Source organism: Salvia splendens, chromosome 6, assembly GCF_004379255.2.
Source record: "Salvia splendens isolate huo1 chromosome 6, SspV2, whole genome shotgun sequence".
Taxonomy (NCBI): Eukaryota; Viridiplantae; Streptophyta; class Magnoliopsida; order Lamiales; family Lamiaceae; genus Salvia; species Salvia splendens.
The window spans coordinates 32,245,252-32,257,251 of record NC_056037.1 but is presented as its reverse complement, the minus strand read 5'-3'; the positions used below and the strand labels follow the sequence as shown (position 1 = coordinate 32,257,251).

The 12,000-nt window shown below is 36.9% G+C and overlaps 3 protein-coding genes across 4 annotated transcripts; 2 read left to right on the top strand and 1 right to left on the bottom strand.

The window, feature by feature from the left end:
- Positions 1-527: 527 nt before the first annotated feature.
- Positions 528-4,595, top strand: LOC121808461 (pinin-like). Its single transcript, XM_042208971.1, has 10 exons — positions 528-717; positions 823-933; positions 1,016-1,081; positions 1,288-1,455; positions 1,562-1,675; positions 2,436-2,507; positions 3,048-3,131; positions 3,269-3,369; positions 3,653-3,737; positions 3,986-4,595. Exons 1-10 carry the CDS (start codon positions 637-639, stop codon positions 4,370-4,372), a joined length of 1,269 nt encoding a protein of 422 aa, XP_042064905.1. The 5' UTR covers positions 528-636; the 3' UTR covers positions 4,373-4,595.
- Positions 4,596-5,375: 780 nt separating this feature from the next.
- Positions 5,376-8,134, top strand: LOC121806486. 2 transcript variants are annotated; one of them, XM_042206545.1, is made up of 2 exons: positions 5,376-6,192; positions 6,635-7,146. In XM_042206545.1, exons 1-2 carry the CDS (start codon positions 5,629-5,631, stop codon positions 6,671-6,673), a joined length of 603 nt encoding a protein of 200 aa, XP_042062479.1. In that variant the 5' UTR covers positions 5,376-5,628; the 3' UTR covers positions 6,674-7,146. The 2 variants fall into 2 exon arrangements, with proteins under 2 accessions (XP_042062479.1, XP_042062478.1); XM_042206544.1 differs by lacking the exon at positions 6,635-7,146 and adding an exon at positions 7,816-8,134 and having other exon boundaries at positions 5,383-6,192.
- Positions 8,135-8,200: 66 nt separating this feature from the next.
- Positions 8,201-11,728, bottom strand: LOC121809969 (60S ribosomal protein L3-1-like). The gene is made up of 6 exons (XM_042210832.1): positions 11,621-11,728; positions 11,131-11,232; positions 10,442-10,552; positions 9,355-9,659; positions 8,846-9,252; positions 8,201-8,650 (listed from the first exon to the last, which is right to left on the bottom strand). The coding sequence occupies exons 2-6, from the start codon at positions 11,213-11,215 to the stop codon at positions 8,392-8,394; spliced, it is 1,167 nt and encodes a 388-aa protein (XP_042066766.1). The 5' UTR covers positions 11,216-11,232; positions 11,621-11,728; the 3' UTR covers positions 8,201-8,391.
- Positions 11,729-12,000: the final 272 nt, after the last annotated feature.

The following is a 12,000-nucleotide window of genomic DNA, read 5'->3' as shown; positions in this document are numbered from 1 at the left end:
ATTCTTTAAATATCAATTCCTTAAATTTCGTACCTAAAAGAAGTGATTCGTTTATTTTGGGACGGATGGAGTATATAAAAGTAGGCTCCATCTGTACTAACTTTTTCAACTCACTTTGTATTATATCAGTAGTATTTAATAAAACTCGTATCCGGTCAAAGTGTGATCAAATTTAAGGGACGAATGTGGTATCATTTTGGTCCTATCACCAAAATTATTTTCAATTCTATTTATGAAACAGTATATGTATATCTACATTTTTCTTGAATTACATTCCCTTTTATATATTTTCACGTATGATTCGCATCAAATCATTCACAAGATCGGGCTATCAATCACACTATCAACGATTATACTTATGAAAGAACAAAACTTAAAAGTAGAAAATCACATTATTGGTTAACTATGATTTTAAAATGTTATTACTACGATTTCAACAAGAATATTAGTAGTAGTATTTAAATACTCCATTTAATATTTGAAAATAATGAAGTATTCTAATAATAATAGAAAAAGAAAAGAAGTGTGTAAAGTACACAGCTTAGGTCATAGGTCTGGTTTGCGGGGGTTTTGCAGCAGCGCACAGCTCTCTCTCTTTCTTGGTCGCGCGCGCGCACATACACACACACATAGATAATGGCCAGCACGGTGGTGGCCGAGAAGACAGAGGCAGAGCTTCGGAAAGAAATCGATGAACTCCGCTGCCAACAGCGGGAGGTACATCTTTGTATTTACATTTATCCATATATCTGCTCAGGAATACCTTACAATTTCTGCTTATTCAATCTTCGCACTAAACCCTAATTTTTCCTGGGGCGACAGATTACAGAGCGGCTACGAGATCCCAGGGGTATTCGCCGCGGTGGCTTAACGGGTGCCGGACCACGCAATTTTGCCGCCAATGGCAACCGGCAACGTGGCTTTGTTCGACCTGTAAATTTCCCCATCTCTCCGTCGCTGCTCGGTGCTAATTTTCCTTATCCATTTCTTAATCAGCGAATTGTTTATTGTTTAGGCGGACAGGAATGATGCTGACGACCAGCCTCCAGCAAAAAGGCGACTCTCTTCAGCTGTTGTGAAGGTGGAATCCTCTGAAATTTCAAATTTAATGTTTTGGTGTTTACAATTAAACGAGTGAAGTTTCTGAATTGGGATGAAAATGAATGAACGACAATGAGCTCGAAGTAGAAAATATTTTTCAATCATTCCTTACTCTTGTATACGATATTATTAATGTTCTGCAATATAATTTCTAGCTTGAATCGTGTATTTTATTTCTCTCTAAAGGTTGAGGATGGGGAGATTATCGAAGGTGGTCCTGAAGCTGGGATTGACGTGGAAGAGAAAGAAGTAGCACTTGATACAGGAGATGCTGTAAATACCAATGGAAGGCAGGGTGAGAGAAAGGCCTCTAATTGGTCTCAGAGGGTTGGTAGTCAGCAGCCGTCGAAAATGGTATATTAGAATTCCTTTTTCATTTGAAGTTGTGGATTGAACTTGTCTCATGTTTAGAATGTCTAGTTAATTTCAAACTTTTCACTTGCTGTATGTGATTATTTAGGATTTTGAAACACCTCCTGCTGAACACGTGCCAAGGGTGTTGCCTAAGGATGAGGACCCTAGTTCGGTCAGCAGGAATAAGAGGATGCTTGGCCAGCTTCTTGGTACATTAGAGGTATGTTATTTCCATTTCTCACTCTCTGTAACATTTCATTTTATTTTTACGTGATGAGTTGCTTGCTATGCTCTTACATGCTCATAGCTTCTCATTTAGTTTGCATCTACCAATAGTTTTGAGGCAATGTCTTCCTTTACATTTTTTAGATTGCTTTGGTTGTGTTCTCTGTGCGCATCTACATTCTGTGATCACGTCTTGAAGTCTCAGACTTTATGACATACAATTTCCTGTCTTTTAGAACTAAGATTAGGCGAATTTGCCTTTTTTGTTACTTGATGTCCTATTACCTTTGTATGAGAAGATATTAAATATTACTTTTTTACCCTCACCCAGAAATTTCTAAGGTTCTGAAGTCTCTGGTGAAGGATCTCCCATCTAATGGTGCTGCTATTTGGATATATTGAGTAAAAAATATATATTTTATTACATGAACGTGACATAGTGATGAGAAAGTCATGTCAAACTGGGCTAATTTAACTAATACTGTTAAAAGAAAACTGCTGTTAAAATTTAGAATACCATTGAGCTTCATACATCTGAGTTTGTTACTTTGTTTAGTACTATTATATTAGAATAATCTTGGATTTCTCTTGGTCTATGAGTGAATTGGGGGAAATTAGTGTGCTGTCTCTTTCTCTTGGGGAAGGAGAGACTAGTTATTGGAACATGCATTGAGAAGCTATCTTAAAAAAAAATAAATTCATGCTAGCTTAACTAATGCCTGGATTGGATATTCTATTGTTTGATGCTTATCCAGAGGTTCAGGAAAGAGGACGTGAAACTATCCGGCACGGAGGCATACATGAGAAGATCTGATTCTCTGAAAAGGGTGAGATTGATTTTACTTTGGCCTTTATCTTCTAGCTTATCTACATCTTCAATTCTTCATGTAATAATTGTAAGATTACCGTGGTGGCAATGAGGTTGTCATGGTTACTAGCTTAGATTGAAAAATTTCTCATATATTTGACTGGTGACTAGACACTACTGATTCTGTAAGTTATAAGCGCTGCTTGGAGTTGGATTTGGCTAATTTTCTGAGGACACTTTCAAACAAATGTGAGCGAACAGTTTTACATGGTAAAGAAATGGATTATGGAATGTGCTAACAATTGTCTGTTTATTGAAGAAAAAATAAAGAAGAGAATTGTACCTTTCAAATACATATTTCACCTCTAGAGCTCCAAACAGATTTTAATTTACTAAATTAAGAAGTGCTTTTTTCTCTTCTATTCATTCAGTATATTGTTGAGGATTGCATAAAACTTCAGAATAAGATGGCAGATGCTTGTATTGGAAACCAAATGTAACTGAACTGTAGAGAAATTATTCCACATGAATTTAAAAAAGAATTCGTATTCTTTTGTAGGCTGAGCAACGGGCACGTGAAGAAAGTGAAAAACTGAGGCTACAAGAGCGTGAACAGATTGCGGAAAAGCGAAAGAGAGATTTGGTATGTTTCTCTTGCATATTACTCAAACCTTTGTAGTACTATTTTTACTATGAAGGCCTAATGGCCTATGTTGTTTGCTGAACTGCTGCATGAGCTCAGTTTCTGATTATTGTTATTACTTTCCCCTGTTCTATCAGACCCTCAGAGCACGTATAGCTGCAAAGGCAGAGGAAAAGAATATGGAATTGCTGTTTCTTCGGTGGAGTGAGCACCATAAAAAACTTGGAAATTTCATAAGGCATGTCATTTCTGAATGGATATAAGTTGCTTATTGCGGTTTAAGAATGATAAAATCCTAACTGCTTTACTGTCACTTTGGTGCAGGTTATGTCTATTTCTGGTCCAAAAGTGTCCATATTCACAATTTTATTGACTTCAAGATAAGTGTTCACTTATGTGCAGACAATTGAAGCAGCTTATGACCCAAGTTTCTGTTTTGGATTTTGGTGTTAAACCCATGAATTTCATTTTAATATGCTCTGACGTTCCTTATTTATTTCTTGTGCTTGTGAATCTTTCAGGACTAAGGCTGAACCTCCGATCTATTACTCGTTTGCCAAGCCTCTGGATCAGGATCCAACTTTGATTGAGCAGCAGAAAGAAAAAGTAAGTTCATCCCACTTTGATGCATGAGTTTAAACTAGAGAATCACGTTTAACTGAAAAATGCAGCTCTTTCCCTGTTACTCTTCAAACGACATCTAGAGGGTGTTTGTCGAAGCTTATTTTAAGCGTTATAATTCACGTACCAGTTGTTTTTCGATGCACATGGCTTATTTTGAAGATAAGTGTTAGTAACGTCAAGTGTATGAAAAATTCATGCGAACTATTTCTTTATACAATTTATTATCTCAGATGTTTCAAGAGTGGAAATCTGCTAGGAGAGAGGAACTGTCGCAATATCAGAAACAAATTTTGGACCAGTATGTTGCAAATGTGGACAAGGAACTGGAAAGGTGGCAAAACGGGAGGAAAGGTAGAAGGCCAAATAACAGTGTGGCAAACTTACAGGAGACAATGGACAAAGAGCTAGAGACCCATCAGCTTGAGCATGGTCCCAAGAATAGAAAAATACCTGGCCAAAGTAACAATGAAGATGAAGATGACGTGGAAGATATAAATGTGGCAGAGGATGATATGATGGATGATGTGCTGGGTGTCGATGATAATGGGGGAAGGGTTGATGAAACTGAGAAACTAGAAACAGCTAATATTCCACCCGAGGACAAGAAGGATGGATGAGTAGGTTTCCTCGCAAAATTTTCTCCATGCTTATATTTCGTGTTGGTATTTCGCTCTCAGTGTTTTATGTTTGTTAGGAAGGATGATTAGGATCCAGGTTCTTTGTCTTACGTCCTCTGTGCTGCTTCATCCATGAAACTTTTAATTAAATCTAGTTGTAAGATACTGTGTGATTATTTCACTGCATTGGTTTCTAATAATACTACTAGTTTTTTTTGTGACATGACGAATATGCATTAGTAGAAGTTTACCAAATTGCGTTCCCAAAAAGTACTTCAATTCATCATAATTGTCATTTAAACAAATTGACTATAGGTTTGGTTGTTAAATGTCCAGAAATAATTCGAATCAAATTGTCATTGGAACCTGAAGGATACGTTGAGATTGAATGTTAGTTATTTTTCTCAATTATACTAAAATTAAATTATAAATTAAAATAGCTAAACATTTTAACAAAATTGAATATTTAGTTTATCAAAAAGCATAGTTTGCAATAGTCGAAGAGGTAACAATATGAAGTTAGACCTAAACATGAATCCGACTAAATTTTTCATATATTTTTTATTTATTAGTACCTACTCTTATAATTTTTCTTATTATTACCATATCTCTAGTTCATTAATAAGAAACCTAAACATAATGTACTACTTCCTCTTTCAAGATAAGTGGTTCATATTTATTTTTGAAAGATCCCAAGATAAGTGATACTACTAGTATATTTCTGTGTTTGGTAATTGATAATCTTTATTCTTTCTTTCATTTTATTCTCTTTTAGTGTATATAATTATATTTCCTTTTTATTTTATTAGTACTATTTACGTAATTCAGTAATCATCACTTTTTTATACATCGCTCTAATGAAAAGGATGGAGCAGAAAAGGAAAAAAAACAACAAGTATTTGACTTTGATGAAGTCGATCATAATTTAAGTATGATCACACACTAGAACATTAGTTATTTAGATAATCAAAGCTTGTTGAATAGAATGTCTAAAGCGGTGATAGAAGTATTAATTATACCAAGTCCACTTTGGAGTGTAATTTCCTTTTCACGCAAAGATCGTCACTCTGTATTCCCACTCTCACTCTCTCTCTCTCTCCTGAAAAAAAAAAAAGAAAAACAAGCAAAAAAGGAGAGATCGAGCGAGAACTCAAAAGCAGTGGGCACCGTCGTGGGTGGTGGTGCTGTGGTGTAGGTCTCTTTCCATCATTAGTATTTCCCCAAATTCCCTCATTAAAAAAAACTAAATCCCTAAAATGACCTCACGACCCATCACCGGCCCAAACCCTCCCTCCGCCGCCCCCAACCACCACCACTCCTCCTCCGCCTCCTTCCGCGGCTGCTGCTGCTGCCTCTTCCTCCTCTTCTCCTTCCTCGCCCTCCTCGCCCTGGCCCTCGTCCTCGTGGTGGTCCTCGCCCTGAAGCCGAAGAAGCCCGACTTCGACCTCCAGCAGGTGGGCGTGCACTACATGGGGATCAGCCCCACCACCGCCTCCTCCGCCGCCGTGTCGCTGGACATCCGCATGGTCTTCTCCGCCGCCAACGACAACAAGGTCGGGATCAAGTACGGCGAGTCGCGCTTCACCGTCATGTACCGCGGCATCCCCCTCGGCCGCGGCACCATCCCCGGCTTCTACCAGCCCGCCCACAGCGTCCGCCGCATCGAGACCATCATCGTCGTCGACCGCGTCAGCCTCCTCCAGGCCGACGCCGCCGATTTGGTCAGAGACGCCTCCTTGAACGACCGGGTCGAATTGCGGGTCGTCGGCGACGTCGGAGCCAAGATCCGGATCATCGGCTTAACCTCACCCGGTGTTCAGGTTTGCATTTTACAGTACTCTTTTTTTAATTTCATTATTTAGCTTAATTTAGATGATTTTGCTTGGGTTTAACTCTTAGCTTTTTAACAATTTTGTGTTTGAATTTTGGAATTTGGGGTCTTGGTTTGTGTTATCAGTTTTCAAAGAATCTTTTTTCCTTTGCTTTTGTCGGCTTCCGGTGTGCTAGCGTGCGCACATTCCTGCTAAAATGCGCTGGCGGTAATTCTTTTACATAATTGAAGTTTTATGATTACATAAGTAGGAATTTGTGGACAAATGAAGATGAGGTATATATAATGTGAGTTCTATTGTAGCGATATGAAAAAACAAAATATATCTGCTGCTTAGTTGATAGGCATAATAGTCCATGCTAGTGTCAGTGTGAATGCCATTATTGTTGAGATAATGAATGTCATTATTGGTACGTTTGTTACCTTTGCAGGAACTGTACACATCACTCTCATTATTAAATCAACTCTGAACTTTGCTATTTTGGAGAAATATGTGTGTAAATAGGAGTGTTGGAGAATGAGTCTAGCATTTTAGCACTTGATATAAATAAAAAAGACTAAAATTTAGGAGTACATATTGATATTTGTTTGGGAGGAGAGTGTATCTATTCTTCTTTCTCTATGAATTTTTTTGTTGATTTTGTGTAGCATGATGAACTTTGGTTTCATTAATTTATGTTATTTGTCAGTCCTTAAAGATGATGGAGAATTCCAGAATTTTGGAAAATTTACGTTTGTGAAATTGAAAAAAGTAGTAGTACGGAGTAGTAATCTTTATTCTTTGGTAAAAAAACAAAAAATGCGTGTAACTGAGATTCGGCTTTCTTTTTTATCTTCTTCCTTTAATTACAGTACAATATAGTACTCCCTCCGTTCCATGTTAATAGAGTCATTTTACTATTTTTGGAAGTTCCAAGTTAATTGAGTCATTTCTATATTTGGTAAAAAGTAACCCCCTCTCTTACTTTATTCTCTCTACATCTCTCTTACTTTATTCTCTCTTACTTTATTCACCAACCACTTAACACACTATTCTTAAACTCCGTGCCGAAAAGAAACACATCTATTAACAAGGAACGGAGGGAGTACTATATATATTCACTTGCTTTTGATAATGCAGTATAAGGGTTATTCCGTTTGCAAGATTGTTACTTAGGATTAAATATGTACTGTGTTTGGTTCATGAGATTCAATCTCATAACTCAATCCTAGATTGTACACCCTATAACTAAAATAATATCACAACTCAATCATAGATTATAAGTATCTTGATATTATTTTATCATGGAAACCACCTCTTATATATACACATGCAATCTTATGTGTTTTTAGTTAATGTATTTATGCACTTTTGTAAATTATTTATATTTAAGAAATCAACGATATATCAAAAGCTAAGACATCTAAAATAATCAAGCGTGGGTGATGATGCCCTCGATATTGCTGTCAAGTGCGTGGATTTTTCTTCATTTCGCTTTTCTCGTTTAATTGTTTTGTTAAACAATTGCATTTTAACTGTTTCTAATTTTAATTATCTGTATTCATTCCTTTCTCCTAAACAAAATGGGAACTCTGTGGATGAACATAAATTTATTTGATTTTGTTATTATAGGTGTCGGTGGATTGCACAATTGCCATTAGTCCAAGAAAGCAATCCCTAATATATAAGCAGTGTGGATTCGACGGCCTCAGCGTCTAATATATATTCCCACCACTACCTTTTTTTTTCCTTCTCTTTCTCCCTTTATTTTCTCTCTCTAGAAATATTCAAAAAATTTGACAGAGATGGAGAATTGACAAAGTGAATTCTCACAAAGTTGAAAGCAAATTGAGATGATTGTGAAATAGCTCTGAGGGGTTTCTGCAAATTTTGTATTCTTGTGTAAAGTTGATAATTCAATGATATTTGTTTCAACGCACAACTTAACTCATTCCTGCTGCCTTATTTTTTTGATGTCAGGTGCCATAACATGCAAGTTGAAAAATCAATGCGACAATTGGGTTAAAAAGCAATTTGCAAAAAATGAAAATTCAATCATCAGATTACAACTCGATACAACAATGTCACTCTCAAAAACTGTCACGCCGAACAAGTTGAGCATAAAACTAAGCTATCTAAGACTAGTGCAAAAATGAGCCGACCAATAGAAGGCAAATAATGTACTGTAAATACTTTTCAGTAAATAATTTAGGCCTTGACCCGACCGTAATACTTCTGCTTCTCCTCGGTGGTCTGGAAACGTCCATGTCCGAACTTGGATGAGGTATCCACAAACTTGAGCTTAATCTCCTCGAGGGCAACACGAGATGTCTGTTTGAGGAGAGATTGACGAAGAGTCACAACCCTTTTCTTAGGACCCACACACCCACCTTTGATCATCAAGTAATCATCCTTTACTACACCATAGTGAGGGAATCCACCCATTGGTGTAATATCTTTCTCAGTCCTGCAATCAATCAACATACAATGTCTGTTTGTTTAAACTGATATGATCAAATTTAGTGTCCAATATCAACTAGATCAATGGAAACACAGACAGAAATTCATGCACTCAAATGGAACAGGCATTTATATCCCTACTTAAAGAATTGACAGATGGAAGTATATACAATGCAAATTGCAAAGATGCTAGTGTTAGAACCTGTCAAACTCAGTGGAGGCTGTGTGTTCTTTCCCAACCTTGGCAAGCTTATAGATCTTTTTGTTCAGTTCAGTTCGATGATGGTATCCATTCTGTCCAGCCCTAGCAACTGTGAAGGAAACTCTAGCAGGATGCCATGCACCAATACAGGCGACCTTACGAAGTCCCCTGTGGGTTTTGCGAGGAAGCCGGGTGACTCCCCATCGTGTAACCACACCTTCATACCCTTTACCTTTGGTGACACCAATAATGTCAATCATCTCATCCTTTTGGAAAACAGCATCAATGGGGACCTGTTTCTCAAAGAAACCATATGCAAAATCAACCTTCTGGGCTATAGTTCCACCATTCACTTGTATCTCCATCATGTGTGCCTTCTTTTGCTTCAATCCCTTCATTTTCCTTATCTGTACAATATTTAATAGCAATAGACAACATTAAACTTATGGTCAAATCTAGTGAACAAAATAATTAGTAATAAAATTTCCAAAAAAGGAAATTAGTTATACCTGAGTGTGAGCCAGGACACGAATGACACAAGAATATTTCTTCAGTTTTTCCAGCTGTGCCTGGGTGTCTTTCTTCCCCTCATCAGTCTCCAGCTTCTTCGAGTATTTGGAAAATGCCTTCTTCTTTGACTTGCACCAATTCTTGTAGAACCTTCTCTTTACCTCCTCACTCAAGTGCTGAGCCCAAACTGTATTCAGGCAGCGAAGACCACGAGGAGTCTTCACATACCCAACGACACCAACAATTACCATAGGTGGTGTTTCAATCATGGTGACAGCTTCACATGTCTCCTTCTTGTGAAGTTCTGCAATAATTATTTGAATATAGAATATTCACATTTCATGCTTCCAATAAAACTTTAGCCTAGTTAAACGTGGATTCTAGGTAATATAATAGAGCATGTTTACCACTGGAATGACAATACAAATAGAAGTTAGTAGGAATGCACAAGAAATAATGCATCAGAAACACATTTAATTTCATACCAAAAAGCATCTTAATAAAATAGTTAACCTATAACACTCAATAGCCTTTAGCTCTTTAGTATAAATGCTGCTTCAGAAAACTTCACAAGGAGAATAAGACTAAAATGTGCAACCCTAAACAAAATGGTAACAGGAATGATAAAAATAAAGGTTGTGCTGTATGATACATTGGCAGAGCCTATTTTTCATTATGAAGGGTACATGGTTTTAAAATTTATTCTACTCTGTATAATATATGCACATCAAGTCAGCAATCTAGAAAGCCAGTGTGAAAAAGTATAACAATGTTAATAAGGGAGGTAATTTACTTGATCCAGGTTTCCTATAACACTCAATAGCCTTTAGCTCTTTAGTATAAATGCTGCTTCAGAAAACTTCACAAGGAGAATAAGACTAAAATGTGCAACCCTAAACAAAATGGTAACAGGAATGATAAAAATAAAGGTTGTGCTGTATGATACATTGGCAGAGCCTATTTTTCATTATGAAGGGTACATGGTTTAAAATTTATTCTACTCTGTATAATATATGCACATCAAGTCAGCAATCTAGAAAGCCAGTGTGAAAAAGTATAACAATGTTAATAAGGGAGGTAATTTACTTGATCCAGGTTTCTCGACATCTCTGACAATGTGGGTCATGCCAGCCTTGTAACCCAGGAAGGCTGTCAGGCTGCAAGGCTTGGTTGGGTCATCCTTAGGGAATGCCTTCACTGCATTATCCAACAAGAAGTTCAAGAGAAATACAAGCTATGATATGGAAATGGCAGTAAGGTGACTAAATATGAAAGAAAGATAAACAAATAAACAAGCACATTATGCGGCTTAGTATATGCAGTATTAAGCTATCAAGAAAATAGGATAGCAGTAAAGATGTCAGTATACTCCACTTTAAAATTAGACTTATCATCATTGACCATATACCTGGCCTAAACATGAAATTAATTTTACTTTCAATATATGTAAACTGTCTTCAGTGACTCGGTTATAGTTCTTCTAGCTTTTAGATAAGATTATTTACAAGCACAACTTCAATTTGAAAGTAAAATAGAGTTTTCAGTGGGGCCCCCTTACGTTGATATGCAGAGTCAATCTCCAAACAATATACTCTATATTTACTATGTAATGGATATGAAGTTACGATATTTAGTCATATGGTGGAGATGATCTAATGGCTGATAGAAGCTTAGTATATTTTATCCATACAAAAGTAGAATGAGTGCAAAGCATGGCAGTATCCCTGTAGAGAGATTTCAAGCAATAATTCAGTTTAATCTAAATAAATCAGCACCCTTTCCCCTGTGGCGAGCAGCTCTCTTCCTTGGGAGGAAACCAAGAGAACCATGCCTCGGGTGCTCGAACTTCCTATGGGACATTTTCACCCTCCTTCAACCTATAACATAAAAACAGATAAGAAACAAAAACTAAAACTAACTATTTCAAATTCACATAATTGCAATATAGACAATCGCATTGAGCTCAGCATACAATCAATCAAATCACGCAGACATAAAAAATAACCGGCTTTTCATGGAAAATGATTCATAAATTACAAGGTAAGCCACCAGTTTTGGCAAAAGTATGCAGCAGAAAATGAAAAATTCGCAGAGATGAACCATAAATCAAATCAAAACGAATACACAGAGAGCTGATGATTTGTGCTGACATAGTACAAAATCAATTGCGTATACAACACATACATTGAAGAAATGAAACCTAATGACATGAACACAATGCAATGCGCGAATAACAGAACAGGTACAGAAACAACGGCGGCGTACCAGAGTGGTCAGCTACAAGCTTGAGGTTGAGGGCGTTTCGATGAAGAGAAAACCCCTAGATTATGGAGGTATACGAATATATAGTTTTCCAAAAAAATGTAAGTAAAAATGGCATGAACTACTAGTTGGGCTCTTTAAGGCGCTTCTTAATTAAATTAACGATCGGGCCGATAGCTTGGCCCAATGCTGATTCTAGAAAAAATAGACTAAAGTCCCAAAATAGTCCTTAACATATTGCGTTTTTTTATTTTGGTTTAAAACATTATCTTTTGAATTATTCGGCCCCTCACATTTGAAATTAGATCACATTTGGTCCATTTTGGACGGTTCCGTCAAATTTTTGACGGTTTTAATTACCGGGTCACAAATCCGTCACTAAT

Bases quoted from the DNA above. Each gene is read 5' to 3' on its own strand.
- LOC121808461 (XM_042208971.1), top strand. From the start codon at position 637: ATGGCCAGCACGGTGGTGGCCGAGAAGACAGAGGCAGAGCTTCGGAAA. The intron at 934-1,015 runs GTAAATTTCCCC...TTTATTGTTTAG, and splicing joins AACGTGGCTTTGTTCGACCT to GCGGACAGGAATGATGCTGA. The intron at 1,676-2,435 runs GTATGTTATTTC...ATGCTTATCCAG, and splicing joins AGCTTCTTGGTACATTAGAG to AGGTTCAGGAAAGAGGACGT.
- LOC121809969 (XM_042210832.1), bottom strand. From the start codon at position 11,215: ATGTCCCATAGGAAGTTCGAGCACCCGAGGCATGGTTCTCTTGGTTTC. The intron at 9,660-10,441 runs GTAAATTACCTC...TAATTATTGCAG, and splicing joins TGTCGAGAAACCTGGATCAA to AACTTCACAAGAAGGAGACA. The intron at 9,253-9,354 runs GTATAACTAATT...AATATTGTACAG, and splicing joins GTGTCCTGGCTCACACTCAG to ATAAGGAAAATGAAGGGATT.
- LOC121806486 (XM_042206544.1), top strand. From the start codon at position 5,629: ATGACCTCACGACCCATCACCGGCCCAAACCCTCCCTCCGCCGCCCCC. The intron at 6,193-7,815 runs GTTTGCATTTTA...TTGTTATTATAG, and splicing joins TAACCTCACCCGGTGTTCAG to GTGTCGGTGGATTGCACAAT.